The 27440-nt window shown below is 36.8% G+C and overlaps 1 protein-coding gene across 6 annotated transcripts in view; it reads right to left on the bottom strand.

The window, feature by feature from the left end:
* The window catches only part of dlgap1a (discs, large (Drosophila) homolog-associated protein 1a), a 117682-nt gene that overhangs the window by 22277 nt on the left and 67965 nt on the right, over positions 1–27440 (bottom strand). For 4 of the 6 annotated variants that reach the window (XR_006154014.1, XM_042718354.1, XM_042718358.1 and 1 more), the window contains exons 3-6: positions 25501–26565; positions 17527–17738; positions 9932–10109; positions 8676–8913 (exon numbers count right to left, since the gene is read on the bottom strand). Coding sequence is in view for 5 of the 6 variants with exons in the window: in XM_042718354.1 (XP_042574288.1) it covers positions 8676–8913; positions 9932–10109; positions 17527–17738; positions 25501–26493 (1621 nt within the window). In the remaining variant the exon portion in view is untranslated. The remainder of the gene's footprint in view (positions 1–8675; positions 8914–9931; positions 10110–17526; positions 17739–25500; positions 26566–27440) is intronic. The other 2 variants (XM_042718356.1, XM_042718355.1) reach the window with 2 other exon arrangements.

The following is a 27440-nucleotide window of genomic DNA, read 5'->3' as shown; positions in this document are numbered from 1 at the left end:
TGCATGAGAGCTGCGAGGCCACACACTTGTGTAGTTCAAAGGGAACATTGATCATCAGTCCCAGAGATGGCAGCTGTGGTATTTTCCTGCCATACACAGACTGAGGACAGCTCTAAAATAGCCTCCATCCTTTGACTATGAGTCTAAATGATAGCTGCTGCCGGGCCAGGAACACAGTTTAGAGACAGTGGGAGGATTTTGCAGTTGCAGCCTGAGGGACGTCACAGCTAAAGCATCATCAGAGCGCACTGTGCAGTCAGCCTTACAAAAAAGTAACGTTGTGCAAACAAGCGCTCCACATTGCAACAGCCCACCTGTCAACATCTAACCCCTGGCTGCTTCTCTAAACTTCCTGCCTTTTACTTCACCACCTCTCTTGCTCAATCTCTGCCTGTTGGGGGTCAGAAACCTCCACTCATGTTGTACAGCTCAGGCTCGCTTTAATTTTTAAGAAGCAAACTCCACTGTGTAATAACAACCTTGCTCCAGGTTTTAATGTTTTAACCTTACTGATATAAAGCAACAAGTTCAGCTAACTGAATCTGTGTCCTGACTAGGGTGGCCATCAGTCCAGTTTTGAAATAACATGTCCATCTGCTGGCGCAGACTTGAGACGGATACTCATTTGACCTCCTTTTAAGATCACTATTTTATACTTTATAAAATAATAGCAAACTAGTATACTCCTCTTACTATTTTAAGCATATCTTGGCAAAAATCGCAAGTGTTGTTTATTAGTGCGTAGTTCCGAAATAAGTAAGTCACTTGCTTCATTCTGTTTCGAACAAACTGTTTGAATGAATCAATGACTCACTCATTAAATAAACAATGACTTGTTGCCACCAATTGGCAGTTTCAGTTTCATAAGTATCTTTTCATAGTTCTATACTCAGTATATTTTATATTTAACACGGTCTCCTAACGTTATTTTATGCCATTGTAACTGCAGTTTAAATGCATTTATGGCATCTCTGATTAGCTTTAAACATCTGTGTAAATACATCTAAATGCCACTTTAGATGTAGCATGTGTGCCACTTTTGTAGTGCAAAGATGGATTTTGTTGATATTGATTTAATCTGATTGGTAACAGCCCTATAGTATCTTATTATTCTAATGGCATTTATTGAACAAACAAATGAATTTACATGAACGATGATGCATTTAATTAAAATTTGTCCTAATAAAAGTAAAAACAACAACAACAACAACAAAAAAACCTGTCACTTGAAATCAATTTAAGGGGGAAAATATAATCCCTTACTGGAAATGTTTATTTTATGTCACTGGTTTAGTTTTTATCCTGGCTTCACGAATCCTCCAAAATGTCCTCTTTTTGTCATTACAGAAATGGCCACCCTAGTCCAGACAGAGGAATTAAAGCATAGTTCAACCAAAAATGTTTGTCATCATATAAATATACATATACCTGTATGAGCTTCTTTCTTATGTTGAACATAAAAGAAGATATTTTAAATAATGCTGGTAATCAAACAGTTGATTTTCCCCATTGACTTCTACTTCTTTCCCTACTATAAAAGCCAACTGGAATTGACAACTGTTTGGTTCTTCAAAATATCTTCTTTTGTGTTCAATAGAAATGTATACAGGTTTGGAATGACATGGAGGGGGGGGAGTAAATGACGACAGATTTTTAATTTCTGGGTTAACTTTTTCTTTAAAGGCTGCAAATTCAGGCACAAGAGTGTAATGCTTTTTATTAAAATAATACTGGGGAATGGGTGACATTAATGGAAGAAATTGCCCATCACATTCATTCATGACTCATTTAACATGCAAGCGTGCTCCTGAGAACAAGACTCATTATGTTTTCTGACTCATTGTCTGCCCCCTGTGGTGAGGATGAGATGTTGCACACTAATGGTTTGCTAATTAGTTGTACTAAAAGACAAATACACAGCAAAACCAAGCCATTAACAATTTATCAAAAGCTGCATGTTATTATGATAAAATAAACACGAATAACAGCTTCAGTGGAACATTTTGAACATAAACAATAAAGTGTAAAATCCTAAACTTTGCTACACTCTACTTCAAAGACTTTGTGCACTACCCCAAAGGCAGTGTTGCAGCATGTGATAAGAGCCTGCTGTGTACCAGGCAGATGGTGCCGCTCTGTTCATCTGAACGCACAGTGCTGTTCTGAAGGGGATGAAGGGAAGGTAGGTGCCCTCTCAATGTCAACCCTGACAGCTCCCTCAATTAGCCATCTCATAATTCGTCTGATCGGGTCTCTGTGGCGAGGACATCTGGAAGGGCCCACACTGAATGGGGAAGACTGGACACAGTATCTACAGCTCAGTGATACAGGATCATTCACTCACCCTCCTGTCGGTCCAAACCTGCATGACTTTCTTTTCATTGTGGAACAAAAAAGATGATTTAAATAGTGTCTCAGTGTTTTTTTTTTTTTTGTCCATACAATGAAAGTCAATGGGGGTCGGACATAACACTGAACCCCTGTAATTTCTTTTCATGTCAAAACATCCTTCAAAAAAGGTCATACATGTTTAGAAAGACATGAGGGTGAATAAATGATGAAATAATTTTCATTGTGGGTGAACTAATCCTTTAACTTACCACCAAATCGCTTTTTTGTGACTGTTGCAGCTAACTCGCATACATTCTGGCTTTATTTTTTATGCAAAGGGCCATTCGCATTAAAGATGATGACTAATAATAAATATAAAGTTTTATTAAACATTCTAATTCTATGAGAACAATGAAGTCCACACCACAGCTATAACTATAACCGCACGGAGACAAAATATTATTGTAATCTTTTTCAGAACAATTTTTATGCAGCTAATAAATAATTAAAAGCAATCAGAATGAGCTTTTTAATGGTGAGAACTTTAAAGCTACAGATGACATAACCGCAGTGCATGCTTCCTTTAACTTACTACCAAATCGCTATTTCGTGACTGTTGCAGCTAACTCGCATTCATTCTGGCTTTATTTTTTATGCAAAGGGCCATTCGCATTAAAGATGACGACTAATAATAAATATAATGTTTTATTAAACATTCTAATTCTATGAGAACAGTGAAGTCCACACCACAGCTATAACTATAACCGTATGGAGACAAAATATCATTGTTATCTTTTTCAGAACAATTTTTATCCAGCTAATAAATAATTAAAAGCAATCAGAATGAGCTTTTTAATGTTGAGCACTTTAAAGCTACAGATGACATAACTGCATTGCATGCTTACAACAGACAGAAGGTTACATCCATTGGTGTGGACACCAAAGTAGTTATTGTTATAGTTATTTTTATAATTATTGTTTTTTGCATAAATTGCCTCAAAAAACTTTCTCTATTTTTGTGGTTGAATGTCCTGCTTCACGTATTACAGAACTAAAACTGGTTGCAAAAGGCAAATCAAGAACACGCAAACACATTTGGTGTTGGGTACATATTGACTTTAACAAACACCACTCAAACGCACAACAATTCTCATTCTCAAATCAATGTCAGGCATAGATAGAAGGTCAGGTCATGTCTGTCTGTCACATCTCTTGCCAGAGTCACCCCAGCCAAGGCGTCACATCAGGTTCCTGCTCCCTTCTGAGTTTTGTCAGCGTGTGAAGTTTAAACAAACGGCAGCTATCGATTCCACAGCCCTGCCAAACTACATCTGCCTCTGGCTGGCAGGTGCAGCCCATGTAGAGGAACACACTATCTCTAATTATCCACATCACACATCTTTCAGCAGCGGATGGTTATACCATCTCACCACAATATATACAAGCCAGTTATTTTCCATTGTATGCCTTATAATTAAGGATGTCAAATGTAGTACTTTATTACCAAGTAAACACTCAAATTCATCAAAATCTTGCCAAGGTATTAATGTAAACAATCAGTTATGTCATAAGTGAATGTAAATGATGCAACAAAAAAAAAAAAAAATTTTAATAATAAAATATGCAGCTGAATATAACTAACACTGTCATTTATACTAATGTAAATTTAAATAACCACTGTCAAACAATGGCTTTTAAATAAATATTACTCTTCTAATTTATAAATTATAAATAATTTCTATTTTTAAAAATGTTTATTATAAAACAGTTCACTTTCCTTGAATAATTACTAGCAATGCTTACATTGACAAATACTCAATTGGCATAACATTCTATTTTTTTTCTTCAATTTGTAATCAGTCAACAGTCATAAAATGTTTTTGTAAGATCCTGGTTGCTTGCGTTCTTGTGTGGATTACACTGGGTGAGATGAATTGAAAAGATTGGTGTGTCTTAAAACATCACTGCCCCTGTATTGATCTAAGGGCCAAACCCTTTAGACCACGCTGCCTCTAATTATTTTTAAAATCTCCCAGTAAACAAGGTCTGGCTGCTTATCAAGAGGGATGGTATAAAAATGAAAGCTTTGAAATAACAGTTTGTCAGTTCTGACAGGCTGTATTCCCTGATGTTTTGCTCCACTCCGATAGGAGCACCATGCTAATGGCCATAACTGAAGCTGTGACTCAAAGATGCGGTTCAAAGGCCTGCAATTCAACTCCATTAAACCGACCCACAGGTGACGTGAGAACTAACGTGAGACCCTAAAGTTATCCTATAGGATTTTAAGAAACTTTTAACATTTCTTCACTTTCCTCTCCCTCAGCCAGCTGTCTTCTCTCCATAGATGCACTGAGGCTGGTGGCCATATGTTGGCTCTCTGACTAGCCGCAGGCATTTGGAGAAAAGTAGGAAGACAATTGGAGAACACAGCACTCAAACCTGCATTACTAGTGCAGAGAGATACTGCAGCACTGTCTCAAGCACCATATTGAGCGAATGCAACTTCCAATGAAGGATTACGACATCAGACAGTTCTCAGAGCATCCTGATTTATTAAAATTCAACATGTCAACGTTTGCAGCGTTGTGGATAATCTCTCATTTAATGTTTTTACTGACAAATATTGCATACTTGGGCTTGTCCAAACTAATTGCCAGTGTGAAAACTCCATCAGAGACGCTGTCAAACTTAAACCCTGTTCACAGTGACAGCAACCTTGCAATGACACCACAACCAGAAGTCATTCATTCAATTGGTGATTTTTAGTGTCCAGTAATGATTGGTTTCTTGTGTGATAATGCTTCTGTCAACATTTTACTGTTCTGTATCTGACCTGATTTATACATTTAAACATACATACAGTATTTCATAGCCATTTAAAAACATTTGTAAGAAAAAAAGGGTTGTTCTAAAAAGCTCAGTGAATTCAAGTGTGGTATAGTGATAGGATGCGACCTTTGAAATAAGTCTGTTTGTGAAATTTCATCGCTAGATATTCCATGGTCAGCTGTAAGTGGTATTACTGGAAAGTGAAAGCATTTTAGAACAGTAGTAACTCTATGAAGTAGAATACCATGTGAAGTTACATTGTGGGGACACAGAATGCTGAGGCGCATGGTACGTAAAAGTTACCAAAGGCATTCTGGAGCAGTGGAAACTTGTTCTATGGAGTGACGAATCATGCTTTTCTGATGGGTGCGTTTGGTGGATGCCAGGAGAACATTACCTGCCAGACTCCATTGTGTTTTCTACAGTTGAAACGCTGGGTGATTGTGAGACAGATGATGCAATTTGGTTAGTTTTACTAGATAATATAAATGTAATTTCATGATAGAACGCACATAATTTGAAAGACGAGACTCTTTCATCAAACATAAAACATTCACAAGACATTTCTTACTTCATTGTCTTTCTATAAACAGCTCTATGACATCCGACTCAAAATGATAAAATAGGGCTGGGCAATATGGGCAAAAATTTGCAATATACATTATATATCTTGGTATTTCTGTTTTTGTATCTGGATAAAAAAAAAAAAAAAAAAAAATTCTGTATTTATACACACCGCCCAATGTTGTCCAATGAAACAATACATATTAAAGGCTATGAAAACTAATAACGTGAATGTGCAAAAACGGTCAAAATCATATTTCATGCTAACATTGCAACATCACAATCTAAAAACAAAAAAATAATGCTTTTAAAGCAGAAGTTAAATTCACTAAACTAAAAATGAAAACAAATAAGAACAAAAGCACATTTGTATTAGGCTGTTTTGATAACCCCATTACAGTCACTTTACAGTTAGTGCCATCATAAAAATACACTTACTTGTAGGTTTAAAATTCTACATGTCACACTACAAATTTTTCAGCAAAATATATATTTTAGTCAGAATTATTGCACTCTGTCTGTTTGGAGTGCATTTGCCTGCTCGTTCACTGAAGTCTGTGAAGTTTAGCGGAGATTAGCAAAGAAGGATCATGCACTCCTGACAGCAAAATGGAAATATTTCCATAACTTTCTAACATTTACAGATGGAGAATATACCTGTAAAATGCAAGTTATGCATTAAGGAAAACCGGCACATCTCAAACACATTAAACAGCTCAAGTAGAGTCTCTGTCAGCCTCACACACAGTCTTTCTGTCAGAGCATCTGACGGGGCAAGCCACTTTAAAGTATATGAAACTATAAACCATACAATATCTTACAAGTTTTTTTTTTAAAGCCTTTACTATAAAGCTTGTCACATGTTTAGAACAAATTGGATTATGCACTTTCTCTGCAGCGGCTGAGTCTGTGTCCTCCACTATATTTTTCAGATGTGCTGATTGCACTTGTATCAAACTACTGTATATCGATATAAACGGTATTGCCTCATACCGTATGGCTTATAAATAATATATCTATATATCATAAAAACTCAATATACCGCCCAGCCCTATGACAAAGCATGTCACATATGATTATTTCTATCTACATACTGTACAGTGATATATATACATATATACATATATATATATATATATATATATATATATAAAAAGAAATTGCGGAAACCTGTGCCAGAAATTGTCTGCATTCTGAGTGAGTTAGATTCATGCATTGATAATCATTCATCTTGTTTATGATATGATGTATCATGCAGCACTGCTGAACTCAAATGCTCTCCCCCTGCAGAAATAAAACTGATTCCTTGTCAAAACAGACTGACATTTTATTTTCACCGGTAATACATTTGTTTTCAGTAATGCAGCCCACCAGTAACGGCCAACAACAGAAACGCATACTAGCGACCAACAGCACAAACAAAAGGTCTTAACAATCACATTTAAACTAGGGCAAATTATTTTTAAGAACAGACAGCCTTCACCAATAGGTTTAGTTCAATAGTAAACAAAAGCTTTGCATTTTCAAGACACTGTGGGCACAGTTTTATGAAGATGTCAACTGTGATGAAATCAAACTGGGTTCTGATGCTGGGGGTGGATTAGTGATCACCGGGGTTTCAGATGAAAGAACCCCCCCCCCCCCAAAAAAGTAGACACGGGTCACACTGAGTTCACACATTCTGCCTGACATCTGGATCACTGCTGGTCACTTGAAATATCACAATATATTTTCAAATCTCAGCTTGGATCCTGAGCAATTACATGTACAAGTGTATACATTTTTTAAAGATACTCAATTTTCCATTTCATATGTTCCTCAATAACATGACAGGCTACTTTCAGATCACATGTAATGATTTACTCTTCCTCTATACATCATATTCAATCAATCAAATTCACTCAATCATTCAGTTTCCCTTTACCGCTGTTATTGCCTCGCAGTGCAAATAAAAAGCAAATCAGACACATCCTGTCAGGGCTTCTGAGGATAAACATGATGTGACCCACAGAAAAGACAACAAATTAATATTGATTCTTCCTCTGGCAACCTCCTTGATACTTGATAGAGAGTTTTATATACTGCTAGTAGGGGTGGGTGATATGACCAAAATCTATCTAATTTTATTTCACAGTAACAATATATATCATGATACAGTTATTTTAGCTTTAAATAAGGTCATTATGATATTAAAATTTTGATACCATGGAAATTTCATAATTCTTGTCACCAGTGTCAATATCACCAAAAATGAATACAAAAACAATTAAGACAAGTAAACAGTCAGCGATTAAATAAGAATAAGAAACTAGTTCAAAGCAATAGGAAAAAATAAATAAGAAATGCTATATTGTATAAAGTAATCAAATGTAGAAAAACACTGCAAGTTCCTCACTGTGTAAATTAAATATTTCTTCTTATTAAAGTTACAAAAGTGATTTAGTCAAGAGCAGTGACATATTTTCTGTCTTTTGTTTTATTAACATGATTGAAGAAATATTAGACTGCTGTCACTTTAAGAGTTACCCGGATCCAATATACTGTTACATGTTTTATTTCGTAGCTGTTTGCTTTCACTTAAGACCTAAATCACTACAAAGACAGGCATTTTAACACAAATAAGTATGTGTATTTAACCATTCAAGGGCTATAAAGTGGCAAAAATAACGCAATACTCCCGTGCTCTATGAGCAGAATGTCCATGTGTGCCTCTCTGACAGCGTTCAGAAACAGCGTGCACATACAGATAAATGATTTTTCTTTCTTGCATTTCAATGGCTTAAAATCACTTATTTTTAAACCGGAATGCTTAAAAATGTATGCAAACAATACATTTTCTGTATATCGCTAGAGTACGCTGCTAGATGATAGATAGAACAACAGAATGAACGAAAGGACAACAGATGGATAGACAGAACAACAAAACGATAATGTATTTGCAGGCTGACCTGTGCTGCTCTGGATGGTTCTGACAGTAGTGGTGGTCCTCGGGGGGGAGGCCGGGAGCAAAGGCCCATCGTCGTCCTGCGAGCAGCCCTGGTCGATGGCACGCACGTAACTGTGACTCCTCATGCGGAAGCACCCAGGCATGGGCAGGTCCAGGGCGTCCACTGCCTGTGACTCCATTTCACTAAACACACTCTCACACACTGCCTCGATCTGCCCATTAACCTCAACCTCACTCACCTGCAGGCAGAGGAGAAGAGAGGGGAGATACAGAGAGAAAGAAAAGACAAGAAATGAAAATTAGAAAAGAATAGTCAAGAGAAACAGACAGGACAGAGGTCAGGGAAAAGAGCCGTCCAATGAGCTTCAAGGCCCACTTACCATGGGGCACTGTACTTTATAGGGGTGCAGAATCAAAATAAAAGGGAAAAACAGAGCCAGAGACTGCCGAGATGTCATTAGGTGCAGGTGAGAAACACACAAACCAGTGGCAAGAGGAGGAAGAGTCAAAAAAAGAAACATAGTGTGGCTTGAAGGACAGTTTCACAGTGTATATGAAGGTGCAAGCCACACCAGCAGGGAGGAACTCCTCAAGTGGGGTTTATTGACAAGGTGGAAGACAGCGAGACAGTGCCAGGATCAACATGTTCATTAGTGTTGATCGTAACAGAAACCGACGGTGTACGAGAGCGGGGGGTTAATGAAGATGTGATAAGGTAGAAGTGTGGAAAGAAGACTGTAGAAAGGTGTTTTGGAAACTCTGTCCCAATCACTCATGAGAGCTAGATGGGTATGTTCTTATTTACTAACTGTGAAGCCATCTACAAAGTATTTACAGGAAGGTCTAAAGCATAATGCTAATATTACTTGTTTATTTCATTTTTTGGTCTTTCATCAAAGAGCACATGTCGTCTCAGAGTCAACATTGGCGCCAAATGACAATGATGTAATGCTTGCCATTTAGTAATTAGCATGACAAATCAGAGCTTGGGGACTAAGTGTGCCTAAGATGGATGAGTAACTGTCTGATGAATGCCATCCCAGTTGTACGAAACATGGAGCACTTTAGTTGGTTAGACTTATACATCTGTGATTGAACAATGTTTATGGTGATGGCCCAAATTCATCTCATGAATGGTGGATGAATCGCAGGTCGGTTCATGGTTTTTAACTGGACTTGTTGGACTAATCTGGTCCAAGTTTGACCTTCCTCCCCCTGAACCCCGCTATGACGGTGTGTTTGGGGGTGAGCACAAACCTGGCTGATGGTGCTCATAGCCCTCATGTAGCTCTCGTTGCGCGAGCGGTATTGGGGAGAGGCTAGCAGAGCTTTGGGGTCCAGGGTGTCCATGCTCCTATTGATGGAAACTTCACTCACCGCTCGCAAGTAGCTGTGACTCCGGATCTGCAGCTTTGGAGAGTGTTCTGTAGAGATACTGTGCATGGAAGAGAAAACAAGAGACATTTATTTATTTGCTGAAAGAGAAAAATCGAGTACTTCCCTATACTGTATGTATGTTTGTATGTATGTATGTATGTATGTATGTATATGCGCTGTAATGTATGTATTTAAAACCACAATGATGCAGTCATATTGCATATTAAGCCTATTATATATACCTGTATATCAATTATATGCTCATAATAACTGACAAGCTCATGCTGCTTACAAGACCACAAAAATAAAAATTAATAAAAAAAATCATTTTAGTTAATTATGTGTGCAATTAATATTGTGTGTGTGTATGGATAGATAGACAGACAGACAGACAGATAAATACACACACAAATATTTTAAATTATTTTTTATATTACATTATTATATAAAATATAAAATTGTACCATATTTTTGTTTACTCTAGTATTTTTTATTTAATATTTAAAATGCAAATGTACATAAAATAATAATAATAATAATAATAATTATAATAATATATTTTTTTAAATAATTTTATTTTTATTTTAAAACATATTAATAAATTAATTAATATATTATTGGGACCAGTTATTGGATTACATTTATAGTATACATAAAATGCCTGTAAGCACACCTTTTGCAAGAATTGTATTATATTTATATTTGTTATACCTGCTATATCAAAAGAAAAAAATATGAATTTTTTTTAATAATATTAATATATTTTATGCATATTAGATTAATTAGATACACACAATTTAGTGTGCAAATTCTTTCCATTAAACACATTGTTGAATGACAATAAAATATAAAGATTTTTTTTGTTGTTGACAAAAACACATTTAAATAAAAGATGGCGCTCTGGTCATTCTTCTATGGATGGCATGATGCAAACTGAGAGCCACATATAATTTCCTCCAATCAAACGTGTAGCATGTTCTTTGACATCACGACTATTAAACGTATTTAGATGCCACACTCCTCGTCAAGGTCCCTTCATCAGGGCTCATGGGGGGGCTGTGAGCAAATCAAATGCTCATGCAAGACCTCTGCATGTGTCCAGTGCACAGCAGCGTACATTATGGATGTTGCTCTTTAAATAGATAAAGGGATGGCTCCATCAGGTCACTCAGGCATAAAGCAGGTGGGGTGAGTGCAGCACACGAGCAATGAGAGAAACAGCTAAACTCACTTAAGGCCACCCACGCAGTCCAGCACACACATGCCCGATGCTCGCGCAGGCACTTTGCTGACAGGCAGACACCTTGCATCCGCATCAGCAGTATGGGAATTAGTGGAAGCTCCAGCATTGGCGTAGATCTCCCACCCTCCATCTGCATGGCTTCACACATACATTACAAGTGAACACAGCAACCCCTCACGGAGTGGTTTCGGTCCAAAACGCCCCAGGGCATCTCTCTACACTACTGGAGACCAGAATGGCTAAACTTCACAAGAAGCACTCTGGGGGGCCGCATCCCCCATGGTGAACCTGGCTTTGGGGAACTGGTTTTGCATGATGTCATCATTGCGGAATAAGCCGATAAGTTTCCGCCTCGCTGTCGTGGTCGTCTCCATGGATTGGTTGCTGTGCGGTTGTTAATTACGTCAGCCATTCACAATGCAGCGCTGTGCCTCACGTACTTTCTGCTGCAGTGGCAGCTCCCCGAGGCAACTAAGACTGTCTATTTTCATGTTTCACAAAGATACGGAATTGTATCTGATGACTAATGTACATGTGAGTTATTCGGTCTTCTGAGCTATAAAATAAGCAGCTCCACTCCTTCTTAATATAAAGAACGAGCTTGATAAATATAGACATCAAACACTCACTTAGTATTATTAATCATAAACAATGTTAAAGGTCAAAGCACTGTCCTCTGGCATATAATCAGGGCATTAGTTGGATGGAAGGATTGTGACTGTACTCTAAAGCAAACAAACCTCCCTTGCACATGCAGATGTAACACTGGCATCTGTAGCTTTTCTTCGTCAATAAACAGATAAAACCATCAAAATGCGGGATTGAGGAAATTCCACAAGATTAAAAATTTATGTGCATTCAAAATGCTAGAACAGTATTACAAATCTGCAAATCCTCCAATCTTTGTCTGGGCTTTCCACTGCGCTTAGGGTGGAATCTCAGAGCACTTTCGTAGAGCTCGAGCAGATATCAATCTGAAATTGAAGCAAAGAAATTACACTGCTGTCTTGTCAAGCCTTCACCACTGATGAAAATGAGATGAAAAATATATCATAATTGTGTTGTGTGTGTGTGTTTGTGTTGGTATCACCACCTGATTTGTGTGAGTGTGTGTGTGTGTGTGTGTGTGTAAGTGCAGAGTGACAGCTAAAAAATGTGTGTGTGTGTGTTTGTGTGTGTGTGTAATGAAAATATGAACTAAATTTCCTCTTATTTTGAAACTTTCATCAATGAAATGTTTTTTTTTTTGACAGCTAAAAATTACATGCAAACACTAACAAAATAAATAAAATAAAATAAAACAAAATAAAACAAAATAAAATAAAAATAAAATAAACAAAAATATTTAATTAAAAAATAAAATAAAATAAAAAAAACAAAACAAAACAAAACAAAACAAAACAAAACAAAATAAAATAAGAATATGACAATGAAATACTGATTAAATTTACTGGATATTTGTCACTTGCCATGTGACAAAAAACTAAGACTAAAAAAAAGTTTGAAAATTATAACTGCACATTAGTGCATATACAATTGTTGTCAAAAGTTTACAAAAACCTTGCAGAGGTAAAAAAAAAAAAAAAAAAAAAAAAACTTAAATAGGCTTTAAATTGAAAAATTAAATATTAAAATGTCATAAAAATTAGATGTGATTTTTGTGATTACAAATGTAAACAAATTATGCAATGAAATACTCGATTGGATCTTTATCAAAAAAGTGTGACGAAAAATTACCACTGCACATTGGACTCCAGAAAGACGCAAGAAATGAGAACAGGTACAATAATGAGAACAAACAATTGATTTAATGAACTCAGCCCACCTACAGACCATTTGAGGCAACCTCTTTAGACGTATTACAGCACAAATCTGTTACTATGGCAACCCCACAATGACTTACCTAAACGTAGACCAACCAGGCTCACACACACGCTGTACTCGCATGTGTTGTAATGCGCTGGACTCTTTAAAACCACAATGATGCAGTCATATTGCATATTAAGCCTGCTAAATATATCAGTGGAGAACCTGTAAAGTCAATTAATGCTCAGAATAACTGACAAGCTCATGCTGCTTACAAGACCTCAGTCAACTGGCATGGGAGTGTGTGTTTTACAACGCAAGAGCTTTTAAGGAAGTCTCTGGGCTAATTAGAGTAATTACTTGTACCTTTGCCACTGCAGTGGCGTGGCATATTGTGCTTCCTTAATTAAATCCGCACTCGGCTCCTGACCGGCAGGAATAATGTTGTTGTGTTACTGTGGAGACGCAGACTGATATCTCCGCTGTGGGAAGTATGTCTGTCTGACCATCTAATCTCGCACCCTTCAATGTGTCCGTGTGGATCCTTTATGGGTTCTGGCCGTCAAGCTGTGCTAGGAGCCCCAAGTCATACAGCAGGTTGGTAATTAGTGCAGTGCTGAACCCTGGTTGATTAGCCACTCATTACTCAGCAGTAACAGAAAAGCCTGGTGACCTACATGAACAGGAGTCAGGTGCCCATGGGGAAGCAGGGCATGGAGGTACAACAGTCCAACCCAATCAATCTGAGCTCAGAGCTGGACGAAACCAAAGGAAGAACACAAAGAAAACAGTTCCGAGTGGTAGTCAAAGGGCACAAACACCCAGTTTGAGGTTAATGTTTTGCTTAAACTTTAAATGAAATGTAATATCTCTCAAATCCAACGGCAGTCATTTGATATTATTTAATTTATACAACAGCGAGTCTTTGACGCCCCTCTGGATAGACTGCTAATGGATTTTCAATTTGAATCGCAAAGACATGATTAATTTGAATTGTGCACCGACCTAGAAGGCAAAAGCTTTTGTATATCAGATTCATGTTCTTAGCAAATGCTTTCCTAACAAAGCAATTTACTGCATAAAATAGTAATACATAAAAAGCTATAAAAATCACAAAATAGAGAAAACGGTTGGACTCCATTCATTTGCATCAAAGCATTTTTGTTCGCTCAACGAGAGAGAACAGTAAGAAGATATAAAACTCCATCTGTATGTAACTAAATATATATATGTATGTGTGAGTATATGTATATATATATATATAGATATATATATATATATATATATATATATATATATATATACACACACACACACACGCACACATATACATACATATATACATGAAGTAAATGAGGAACCAAAACAGTTGAGATATAATGCTGTCTTCACTTGCTATTGGAAATTTACTATTTCCCACTTGTGAAGTTGTGATTATGAGCTTGTCGTATTCAAGTGCTTTGTTGTCGGAAAGAACAAAACATAGCATCCCATTGGTTGACAATCATATAAACATTCACCGCGCTACATATGCAGTTTGCTGGCAATTTTGGAATTTTGGTCAAATACATGATTATTTCACTGTTTATAAAACATACAATATGCTTCAAATGATCGTTTATATATAGCCTATAAATACACTACTTTAGCGACAAGACAAAGTGATTTTTTGTTGTAACAGTTGTTGTGAGAATAGCATTGACAGCAGCAATGTTTGTCCCCTCCACCATGTTTAAAGTTTATGGCCTGCCCAACTCGGAAACTCTGGTATCAAAAAAATTATTTCCAAATTTCCCAGTAGTAAATATGACTTGAGAGGCATTCATATCTAATTTCTGATAATTCTGATAGCACGTGAAGGCAGCATTAGTCTCAGACAAATTAATATCTTGACTGAAAAAAACAACAACAAACAAACAAACACAAAAAAACCTTACCTGCATTTACATTACCCTTCAAATTTTGCAAATTGATATTGCGTACTGAAAATACACCTAATGGAAGCAATTTTGCTAAAAACTCCCATACAGTATATCTGAAAAAAGTTTTCACACTCACATGAGGAGGATTTTCAGGCAATTTGAAAAAGGAATATTTCTCAAAACTGCATTTTTTTTTTTCCCCACATTTACAGGTCACTTGGTGTATGTAAAATTCACATGACCATTCCTTAATATACTATAACCTCAAAGAAATATCTCATACGTGGCCGCTCTCAAGTATAAGGGGCTTACCTTGCCATTAATGCTTGAATAATTTACTCTGCACATGTATGTTGCACATTACGGTGCATTGCGACAAAATCGCAAACGTTTTGCGCAAGTCTATTATGAAATGCATTGCTGCGATACGCTATTATAGTTTTTATTAATATTTTAAATTAGTTTTTTGTTCTTTTCTTTTTAGTTTTTTTTCCCCTTAGTTTTATTTTATTTTTAATGTCTTATTTTCATTTCAGAAGAAAAAAATATCATTAATTTTTCATGGTCAGCAAAGGAAAATGATAAAACCCTGACTAAATTGACATGCCTTATCATAAAAACTGCTGAAATAAATGAGAAACCAAAACAACAGAGATCTGAGTCCCAGACAAATTAATATCTTGACTAGAAAAACAGACTCCCTGCACCTCTCCGTAGGGAGATGAGTGCAGCACAGCAGATAAAACAGACAGTTAATAAACTTGTCACTCTCTAAAGCTACATGGTAACAGATCTGGATGCTTGGCAGGTGTTAAAGGTGTTGACTACAGCACTGGTGCGCTTTAAAATGGGGATTGGACAGGCAGAGGATTTCGAGCTGTTAGATGGCCAGCTGGATGACTATTACGTGGCTAAAGCACAGTCTTCAAGAGATGCCAAGCTTTGGATACCAACGCAAAAGAACATGGTTAGAACTGTTGCCAACATAAAACACTTTCATGCTTACTTTTATTTCACTTTACTTGCAGTTTAAGCAACACACGCAATATACAGTATTATGAAGGCTCTTAATTGTGGAACTCTATGGGAAAAAAAATGAATCTGGAATGTAAACTTGAAAATCAATAATCAATTACTGAATCATTTCCAATGATATAATAACTGCCATCAATGCAGTCCAGATATTTTTATTTTGAAGGAGTTTTGGATGATTGATTCTACTGGTCCAAAAATCAGCACAATAGGATATCATACATCTTTTGCTTATTGGTTACTGTTGAATAATATTTGTTAATAATCTTTTTGTCCCATTTCCACAACAAATCTTCCATATAGGTTATGGGACAAGCTTTCAGGTGAAGCATTACCCAGCATGATGTCTTTTGATTCAGCAAGTCATTCACTCGACTAATCAATTCAGCTCGTTCAAAAGATTGAGTTAAATCAATAACAAAAGAGAAAAATATATTTACACCCAAAAAGGTTAAAAATAAATCATTACTAAGCTACTTTTGAATCAGCCATCACTAGATGAAATTGCAGCACATGGTCACTGATCAATTCAGTAGTTCATTATCTGAAAATAGCCAATTTGTCACAGCTTCTCAGAGAAGTAGTGCAGTTGAGAACGGAAGGTCTAAACCGGATGTCAGGACTGAGCTGCCTTTTTTAAAGAAGGAAAACTGGTGGGCAATTACCTATATAATTTACCAGTTTAAAGTTTTGGCTTTGAAATATGTCACCCCTTTTATTTAGGTAATTTTTCCAACAATTTTCAATTGTGTTCGCAATGAAAAAACAAAACAAAACAAAAAACAAAACACCAACAACTCTGACTATTCCATACTACAGTACAGTAAACAATCATTACACATATAATTTATTTTATATAATAATTCAATAACATAATTATTTATTTAATAATAATTTATATAATAATTTCTAAAACATGAAACACTTGGTATATCAATTAAAGAATTAATTGCACAAATACAGCTGCATGATACATGATACATGACTCTGTACATGGCAAACAATCAAAACAGTGTTATTTTATTAACCAATAATAAAAATACAAATTTATATTTTGTTTTCATTCGAATTTCAGTTAAAGTGTATAATTTTTCCCCCTTAAATATGTCTATATAGTTTTTATAATTTTTTTTAAAGTTTAATTTGTTTGTTGTTGTTGTTTATAATTTTTTTTAAAAAAACATTGTGTATAATTTTTCCCCCTTAAATATGTCTATATAGTTTTTAGAATTTTTTTTATTTAAGTTTTAGTTACTTTAGTAATTCAAGTTTAACTTAAATTAAATGATAAATAATGCCTTGTCAAGTAGCGAAAATAAAGTGTATGCTTTTTTATATTTTATTTAAAGTAACAAAATGGTTAGTTAGTTAACAAAAACCATGGTTCGAATGAAAAACTACTGTTTGTGTTAAACTTTTACACTACACATATTAATACAAACAACACAATGGATCTTAATCTTAGAACTTACTTTAGGGTGGTCATCTCTGTGAGTGATGGCTGTGTGGCTTTGAGGTAGCTGGCCCGTCGTGCCTGCATCTTGGGCGAGGGTTTAGGGCTGCCGTCCGAATCTCCGCTGTCTTCCTCAGCCATGGCTTTCACGTAACTCCCGCTGCGCATGCGTCTGCACGGGATATCCTCATCTTTCCCCAGTGGAAAGCCTCCCCACTCATCTTGAGGGACCTGCGGGGTCAAAGGTGACACTGTGTCATGAACCTCTTCCGAAAGGTGCATGTCACCATCCAAACTGCCTCCCGTGCGCTCGGCTCCACAAATCACCCATACACACACAAACACACAAACACACACACACACACATTCTGATCTCCACTTCCTCTCTTTGAGCCGGCAGAGATAATTAATGAGGCTGCCGGTGTGAGCTTGCATGATTACACTAACGACGCCTCCCTGGTTAGTTAAGCATCTGTCTCAGTGCAGCTCTCCCAGGGCAAACTCTCATCAATAGGACTCTCTGAAAGCATGAAAAGTTGGACTGCGGTTTCAAGAGAGGAGCAGTTTAGAGTGACAAAAGGGAAAAGCTTTCATTTTCAACTACTTGGTTTAAGGATAATCAAATGCTAACAATCTAATTGTAATAAAGCCTTGACAAACGCTCATTAAGACTACATAAAAGCATGTCTGATGTAATAAAATATACATTAAAATGAGAATTGTATGAAACCACTACTTCGAAGATGCTTTCTGAAGTGGACCAGGAGCTGAAAAACAGCAAAAAAAAAAGAAAAAAAAAAAAAAAAAAAGAAAAAAAAAAGTTTTTTTTAAGTGAAATATAAAGCATTTAATTTTAAATGTAAAAAAAACAACAACAACAAAAAAAAAACAACAACATAAAATTAAACCTTCACAACTGACACTAAATAATCAAAAATATTTAAAATAAAATAAAAATTAAAAAAATTATATATATTTAATGTTATATACAAAAAACATATATTTTTTTTTTATATATATATGTATATATAAAAAAAATATATAGATATACACATATATACACATATATATATATATATATATATACACACACACACATACACACATACACACACATACATATATATATATACATATATACATATATATATATATACATATATATATATAGTATATATATATATATATATATATATATATATATATATATATAATATATATAGATATATATATATATATATATATATATAAAAATGCTTATTAGTTAGGATGTGTAACTGTCAAATTTATGCACTTATGCACCCTCCAGAAGCTTGTGTTCTGCAAGTGAACGGCGCCTTGTAGTGCCATCCCAAAGAGGTTCAAAATCACTCTCACAGACCTTTTCCTGGACTGTGCCCAGCTAATGGAATGACCTCCCAATCTCAATTTGAACAGCTGAGTCTTTAGTCATTTTCAAAAAAAAATATAAATACAAAACTACCAAAACAACAACCACACCAACTAAAACCAATACTAACCTATTCTATTCTACTTCTATTCTATTCTATTCTATCCTATTCTATTCTATTCTATTCTAAAAAAAAACTAGCTACGTGTACTGCTCTAGACTAACTGAGACTTGTCATGGCATTTGTATACTGTTGTTGTTCTCTCGTTGGTCTGATTGCTTCTATTGTTTTCATTTGTATGTCGCTTTGGATAAAAGCGTCTGCTAAATGATTAAATGTAAATGTAAATCTGGGAACATCTAGCCCCGCTCAATTCGAACACTGCTTCCATGCAAAAATCAAATATCAATTTGAAGTGTCAGAATGTGAGCATGCAAATTACTAAGGCCATACAAAACTCATGCTAACAGGGAGCACAGCTGTGTGTCAGGCTGGTGTGCTGCATGCATCACTCTGCATGGAGGTTAATTTTAACGTTTGGAAAGAGATTCTCGACTGGCATCGAGAGAAAATCCCACTTTAAAGAATTTCACTGTGATTATATGAATCAGTGCAGAGCTTGCGTTACTGGGGAAACGGCTGGCCTTGACGTCAGGTAGTGTATAAAAGGCAGTCAGAGGAAAAATGACTCTAGTAACACCGGTTCTTTGCCCACACACACGCTCACAGACCCGACAAACACAAAAACTTCATTCAAAGATACCACCAACACCCACACAAGACTTTAGTCAAGTCGAGTCTGATGAGCAGAAAATGAGAATAAATCCTGTTGAGCAGACCTGAGTACAAGACTCAGAGTCCTCACAGCAGACTGGGCCTCGCTTCATCATTTCAAGGATGAAAGACTGTGTCCCACATGAGAGCTTCCATTTCCTTCCATTAACAGAATTTCAGTTTATATCTTTAGGTGCTTATTTTAGCCCCATAGCATATTTTTAAAAGTGCAGTAAATAGTAGGGCTGCACGATTAATCGCATGCATTTGTCATGCGTGTCTCATCAGTAAAGCCGGTTCCGTGATTAGCAGTAAATGTCTGTCACCTGTTTTCAAACGGGAACGGCAAAAAAAAAGCAGTTAATACACAGAGCCGTACTTCACTGACAAGCTACGCAATATTCTGTTCATTTATTGAGATTAATCGCATTTGCGATTATGAACACGATATTGCGTAGTAAATCAGTGACAGAATACGGCTTTTGTGTATGAACTCCATGTGCAGTTTGAAAAGAGGTGACGGATATTTCTCGCTAATCACGGAACCAGCTTTACTGATGAGACACGCATGACAAATGCATGCGATTAATCGTGCAGCCCTAGTAAATAGCGATGGGTATCGTTTACATTGTATTGATACCGGTACTGCTTATCGATACCAAAAAAAAAAAAAAATTATATGAACACAACACATTCCAAAAAAAAACATTAAAGAAGAAAAACAACACAACAATCAAAATACAACATTAAAAAGAAAAAAAAATTAAAAAATTTAATACAACATGACAGTGAGTAAATAATGACAGAATTTAATTTTTGTGTGAACTATCGCTTTAATGACAATCAGCAGCATGTTTAGTACTGTCCCTTTAAGAGCTGCACGCATCCATTTCTCTCTCAACTGTTTACTTTCACTTTAGGCATAACTAACTGTTTTTATATGTAAACGTTTTGTGTTTTTGACAGTATTAGTGCAATCAGACGATAGTTAAGATAACTAAGTAATCAGGTGCTGTTTGACCAGCCTTTAAGTGTACACACGAATCGAACACACGCGCCCAGAATAATCACAACTCAAAAAACAAAACAAAAAAAAACATTTAAAACAGTGATTAAAATGTTTAACACTAGAACCGCCACGGGGTAAATTTTACCCGTGGCTGTTTTTCAAACAGATCATCTGACAGTGATCCAGATATCATATTTACATGTTTTAGCCTAGCGTTACTCTAATTGGTCAAACTTTGGTTTAATTATTTAATTTTAGTCTTGCCATATGGTTTATTGTTCGCTACTATTTTGCTGTTCTAGTCTGGCCGTTTCCTGAAGAAAAAAAAATCTGATCTATATAATGTAATGAATAAAACCATTTTTTATTAACCAAAGTTTAATGGTGTTGTTCTCTTATTCAAATTATAAATTATATAACTAATCAAATTAATAAATGTTTAGGTGAAGCTGTGCACTGGAATTTGTCATCGCATCATCCTATGCAGTGTGGTGAATTATTATTGCTCATTATTGTCTATAGGCATAAATTGCATGTGTTATCTTAATATATTGATTAATGACATTGTATAATAATATCACACCACCCAAATATTTAGGCTACTACCTTTTATTTTCCTTTGTCAGTGCAGGCTTTATTTTTATTTTTATATTTTTTAAGCTTAGGCTACTGACCATTATCCATCATTAAAAACTCCATAAAAAAAGTCTTGAACACAACAGGATAAAATTATAGTTGATGACTAGACATAATCAGTGGCATAATACAGTGAAATAATGATTTTTAAATACAGTTGTAATGTGCATGGGTAAAATTTACCCGCTGGGTGTTTTAGGTATACAGCGACCTCTGGCGGTTCAGTGTTAACTTTGTTCACTATTACACTACTGCATATATTGCATCCGACACTGGTGTTGCTTAGTTTTGTAACGTGTGCCCACACTTTCGAAGGTTTCACTCTTTCCGCGATGACTGATTTCATGCAAACACACACCGCATATGCGCATGGATATCACATGCACGTCGAGCGAACGTCGGCCACATTATTCAGTGAGGGAAAATGACAAGCAGAAGCTTCTAATTCACCATCAACATTGAAGTATACAGAGATAAAAGTATCGATAACAGTATTGTTTGTCCCAAAGCTTATCGGTAGTCCAATTATGTACCGGTCGAAAAAAATACCGGTTCTTGGTACCCATCCCTAGCAGTAAGTAATGTGGGCTGCCAGCTGGAGCTTTCTCCAGACGAGGACTGTGTGACTTTTTAAAGTGTTTTCTATGCTTTTATTTCAATAGGACAGTAAGTGAACAGGGAGCGAAGTGGGGGGGGGGGGGGGGGTGTTCAGAGGATGGGGGGGGGGGGGGGGGCGAGCCAGGAATTGAAGTCGGGACAGCAAATGAGGCTACTGGCGCCGACGAGGGCTGTGTGATTAATCAAAATAACAAATGTATATTTTTTTTGATATTGCAATTATCCATTTTAAATTATATTAATATATGTGTTATGTGTTTCAGAGTAAAGCGTGTCACTGTGCTCATGATTTAGTGTTTTCAGTGTCTCAAAGTGCTTCGGTTCTCAGTAAATACCTCTTCACAAACTTCAACTCTGCATGTAAGCTTGTGTCAATTTTGATGCACATTTAATTTTACAGTGCTGATATACAAAAATTATATAAAAATATATTAACCTATATTATATAATATAATTAATATAATAATATAAATTAATCATAAATATATTAGTTTTTAGTATAATATTATTGTATTATTGTTTTATTTGTTATTTTTATTAAAAAATATTGTTGTAAAACAGAGTATTTAATTTTTACATAATAATAATAATTTCATTATTATATATCATATTAATATATAAAGAACAACATACTTTTAGTCACATTGTGCAGCTCTACAAACAATCAAAGCTGGAGTTTTATTCAAAAAAAGAAAGCAAGAAAGTTCACAATGCCAATTTTTAACAGAACAATCACAATTTGACCCCCCCCCTTAAATAGGAGCCCTACTAACTGCCATCATACAAAAACAGTGTTAATGGGGCCATTATATTAACATAAGTAGCTGCACATCATCTCAAATGTTATCAAAACCATCCGCTATTTTGCTAGCATTCTCTCTCAACAATTGAACTCAAATTATCTGCTTCACCTACCATGCTCTCAGATTCCCGTGTACCATATATGGCCTTCACTGTGACCACATAAAGTCATTGACAGATAGTAAGGGCGTCAAAGTGTTCTGATTGGCAAGCCAAATAATCTGACTGTGGAGAGCTGTCACAGAAAGAGTTGCCATTCTACAAAATAACATAGTATAATGTAACCTAATCTAAAATTTTAAGAATCACTGAAAATCCTATACTGATCGATCACTATTGTGATCCTCAGTACACACACACACACAGAGGTACTCCCAAAAGAACAAGCATGAAACCCCAAAATGTCTGTATAAAGTTTACAACATCATCATCATAATTCTAACTTGATATCAACAGCAAATCACAACTTGCTGAACATCTAAAGAATCTTTCCACAAACCTTTAGAACAAGAACAGCACAGTGCAATGCCCTGTCACTCACGGTTACTATGGCAACTGGCGTCCAGATTTAGCCCTGAAGAAAGATGCCAATTATTCTTTGTATTGACAGAGCATGATAGAGAACATGTGAGACATCCTGCCAGCTCAATTTAGCCTCTGAATTAGTATGTGGCTGCCCACGTGCAAACTCTGATTCACAGTCCGCTGCAGGTGGTCTTAAGATCTTCTCTAGTTCGCTCGTTTAATGCATGTATAACGTAACAGGTTACCTAATTTGTCTGTTCACTAGAACTATGAGGACTGTGCAGCCTTATGTACAAAAGGAATAGGAAAAACTTTAAATAATATCAGATACAGTGAGTTTTCTCTCACCCTAACTAATGTGTTGTTTATTTCTGACACAGTGCTTAATATTAACCGCCATTCTAATAACTGATACATGCCCTGTAGAGACAAAAGTACTGAGAATGTAACAGTTATACACAAAAATTGGCCTCCTCAAACCGACATCCCAAACAAACCATATTTTAACAATAGCACAAGAGCTAGAGTGCTGTTGTAAATTGTCTCAGCACAGTGTGTTTTGGTAGGTATTCTTGTCCAATCAGATTACAGGACCACTGTCACGAATATTTGTTGATGACTGCAGGGACTAGTAGTTTGTAATGCCTGATAAAGTAAAAATCACAATTTAAATTCTGCATCAGAATTTAGTTTGAACATAATTAAAAAGTGAATTTGAATTGCGGTAGCAAACAGGGTGTTTAAAATGCATATTTCAGGTTATATATAGCTCTACATTTGAACATATTTAAAGCTGCAGTATGTAACTTTTGCCTCTATAAAGCCTTCTCTGTTTGAAACATAAAAAGTTACTTAAAGGGGTGGTCAATCAGTTATTTTTGAAGGCTTGATTGTCTTTATGGGGTGCACTGTACTTGTTGTTGTTTTTGTTTTTTTAAAATGTCATTTTTTTTTATATATTACCTTCATTCTACACCACGGTTTCTATTTTTCTAAAAACTGTCTGTTGACTTCCTGGTTCTATGTAGCCCCTCCCTCAAAATGAAATTGTCTCAGATTGGTTAGCTGGCACAGTGTGTTGTGATTCACTAACCGCCTGGTGCATGTTAACTGGAAATGACACGCCTCTTACTATTACCCTTTGTTGCTTGTTCCCAGGAGCAGGGTTCACGTAAATTTTATGTAAAGCTGATTCTAGTCCCTACCAGCTGTTTGCTGTAGGCCTTAAAAAGCAAATTCTGTAAAAGATTGTATCTCCCACTTCGCATCATATATTGCAGATATTGTTTAAACTGAAACAGCAACATTACACAGTAACTAAAGTTAAAAAGTGAAATCATAATAAAGCATCCCTTTAAAACACTAAGCAACTGTTGTAATAACAAGCTAAAAATGCTTCACCCACACAAGGCATATAGTAGCCTGGTCTTCTTTCTGTTTACGGACGTGATGTAAACGTGCATCAAACTGACAAATGATATCAATTCCGTGTGAAATCTGACAAAACACCTCAAATTTTAAATCATTATTGTGTGAATCGAGGTAAGATAAGGAGACAGGAAGTTTTGAACACTGATGTCTTTTAAACTCAATAACCAATTTTTGTTCTTTTTTGACCAAAAAAGGTATCTACTGCAACATTAGTAAAATTACTTTTTGGAACATGCTTTCTTTGAATTACAGTTTAGAGTGAATTGCTCTTTTGTCATTCTAATTAAACTTCCTGTGGAATTTAAATTCACATTCATGAATGGAAAGGGAGCCATTTCTTCACTTCTGAATTTTGCACAGTTCAGTTGCATAGGGCGTGTCTAAGCTAGCAGGCTAATTTGCTAACAGTACGCTAAGTTAGCACGTAACCTTTCATCCTTTTCATATACATCTACAAGAACTGCAGTCATCCAATCTGCACCATCCAATCCCACCACCTACACAGACACACACATACAAACTCACAAAGAATCCAAGAACTTATTAAAAACATTGGCAAAAAAAAGTGATTTTCAGGTTTAGAGAGGGAAAAAATACCAGCCAGAGATCGAATGGATCCAAACAGATGCTTGTCAGCTAAACAGAAAGTAAGGCAGCTAGTGGGTTGCACTTACTTCTCGGCAGAACTCAAATCAAAACTGGAGGCTCTCTCCAGTGGTGGAGGAAGAAGAGGAGGGGTGGTGGAAAGGTGGAGGTGGGTTAGGTGAGCATGTGGGTGTAGGGGAGAATCGAAAGGCTTATTGCATACCTGCAAGAATTGGCATGAGCGCTCCTGCTGACAAGCCTCTGCTTTCATTAGAGCCTTATCTACATTTACAGAGGCCTTCTGGTAGACTTGACGTGCTCTGCTCACCGTGAGAGAGGACGACCATGAGCTCTTCTTCACGAGCTGTGAAGCGTCCACGCTCAGCGGGATGCTCGTGCACGTCGAGCACTTGCCCAAATCATTGCTGCTGCGGGAGTTTTTAAGTGCCTGGTCATTGATGGTGTTGTAGGCTTCCAAGAAGTACTGCGACTGCGACTTATCCGGGTGACGGCCCATGGTCATGACGCCCGGTGGTCCATGGTGAAATAGGCAGGCCTCGCGTTCCAATTCATCTGAGCTCCAGTAGCCAGAAGGTGGCGTCCTATTCTTGGGTTCAGCCGACTTGCAGCGCTCCCGGCTCTTGCTGCGCTTGCGGTGCCGAATAGCAGGGGGTTCTCCGTCGGGGCTGGCCTTGCCTCCGTTGATGCTGCCCTTGCCGTGGCCATGACCATGGTGAGGGCCCTCTAGTGAGTGGGACTTGGTGAAGAGCTTCTGAACGGAGTGTACCAGGTGCCGGATTCGGCCAGGGCTGTCGCTCCGTTGCTCCAAGGCTGCGGCGGCACGCTTGTACTGCAGCGTGTGATAGCCATCCCGAGGCACTGGGAGTTGCCGATCGAACTGATCCAACAGGGCGACAGGGAGACGCTGTTGGCCCTTGTTGGCTGGAACCCCTCCCCCAGTGTAGGGAACCACAGCGGTCTCGTCCTTCAGCTCATGCTGAGAGCTGTAGTGTCGGCGGGGGAAGGTCCCGTAAGGCACCACGCAGTCGGGCTGGTAAGGGCTTCTCTGGGAGTAGTAAGAGTGGTCGACTGGGTGGGGGTTGTCGATCTGGCTGATGAGGTAGGGCTTGTGGTCCAAGTGGTGACCCATGGAGTCAAAAGAGGGGTCACATGTCACCACGTGGTGGTGGCTGCGGCTGCTGGATAAGCCTTTCATCACTGAGATGGAATCATCCAGCAAGGGTCGGAGGCATCCACGCACAGTATGGCTCCAAAGTGACCTGACGGTCTGCAGGGAATACACAGAAAGACATAAATGACTGTGAGCATTCTGTGCGAATGTTTTCATGTTTTGAATAGGATACTATTTTTTTGTCTAGCTCTATGAATTTATTTAAAAATACAATTCAGAGATATAATGAATTGAATTTTCCCTGATCTCTGAATTAAATTCTGAATTAAAAATTCCATGAATAATATTAAAATGTGGTGTGACTCCCCCAAAACATAATAATATTTACTAATTATATCAAGTAAAAGTTAAGTTTTTAAAATCATATGAAATCAACATGAATGTAAGGTGTACATGTTTTTAAGATTTTTCCTTTTATTTATCTTAGACGCTCTTAGTGTTCATGAAAGGGATAGTTCACCCAAAAATGTCTCATGTCAATAGAGACATGTCAAATACTCACCCTCATGTCATTCTAAACCTGTAAGACTGGCTTTCATCTTCAGAACACAAATTACAATATTTTTGATGAAATCCGAGAGCTCCCTGATCCTCCATACAGCAACAGATCTACCACGTTCAAGGCCAAGCAAGGTAGTAAGGACATTGTTAAAACAGTCCATGTGATATCAGTGATTCAACCTTAATTGTATGAAGATACGAGAATACTGTCCTTAGTACCTTTCTGGGCCTTGAACGTGTCAGTTGTTTTGCTGTCTGGAGGGTCAGAATGCTCTCTGATTTAATCAAAAATATCCTAATTTGTGTTCTGAAGATAAACTAAAGTCTTACGAGTTTGGAACGAAATGAGGGTGAATTTTCATTTTTGGGTGAACTATCCCTTTAACCCCTTCACCAGCAACAAACAGTTCAATAAAAGGTCTTGTTCTTTGCAAAGTGGAACCACAACCACTTTGCACAAAACAATAAGT

This window comes from Cyprinus carpio, chromosome B2 (genome assembly GCF_018340385.1).
Source record: "Cyprinus carpio isolate SPL01 chromosome B2, ASM1834038v1, whole genome shotgun sequence".
Taxonomy (NCBI): Eukaryota; Metazoa; Chordata; class Actinopteri; order Cypriniformes; family Cyprinidae; genus Cyprinus; species Cyprinus carpio.
The sequence above is the reverse complement of the archived record's forward strand: the minus strand, read 5'-3'. Positions and strand labels throughout refer to the sequence as shown.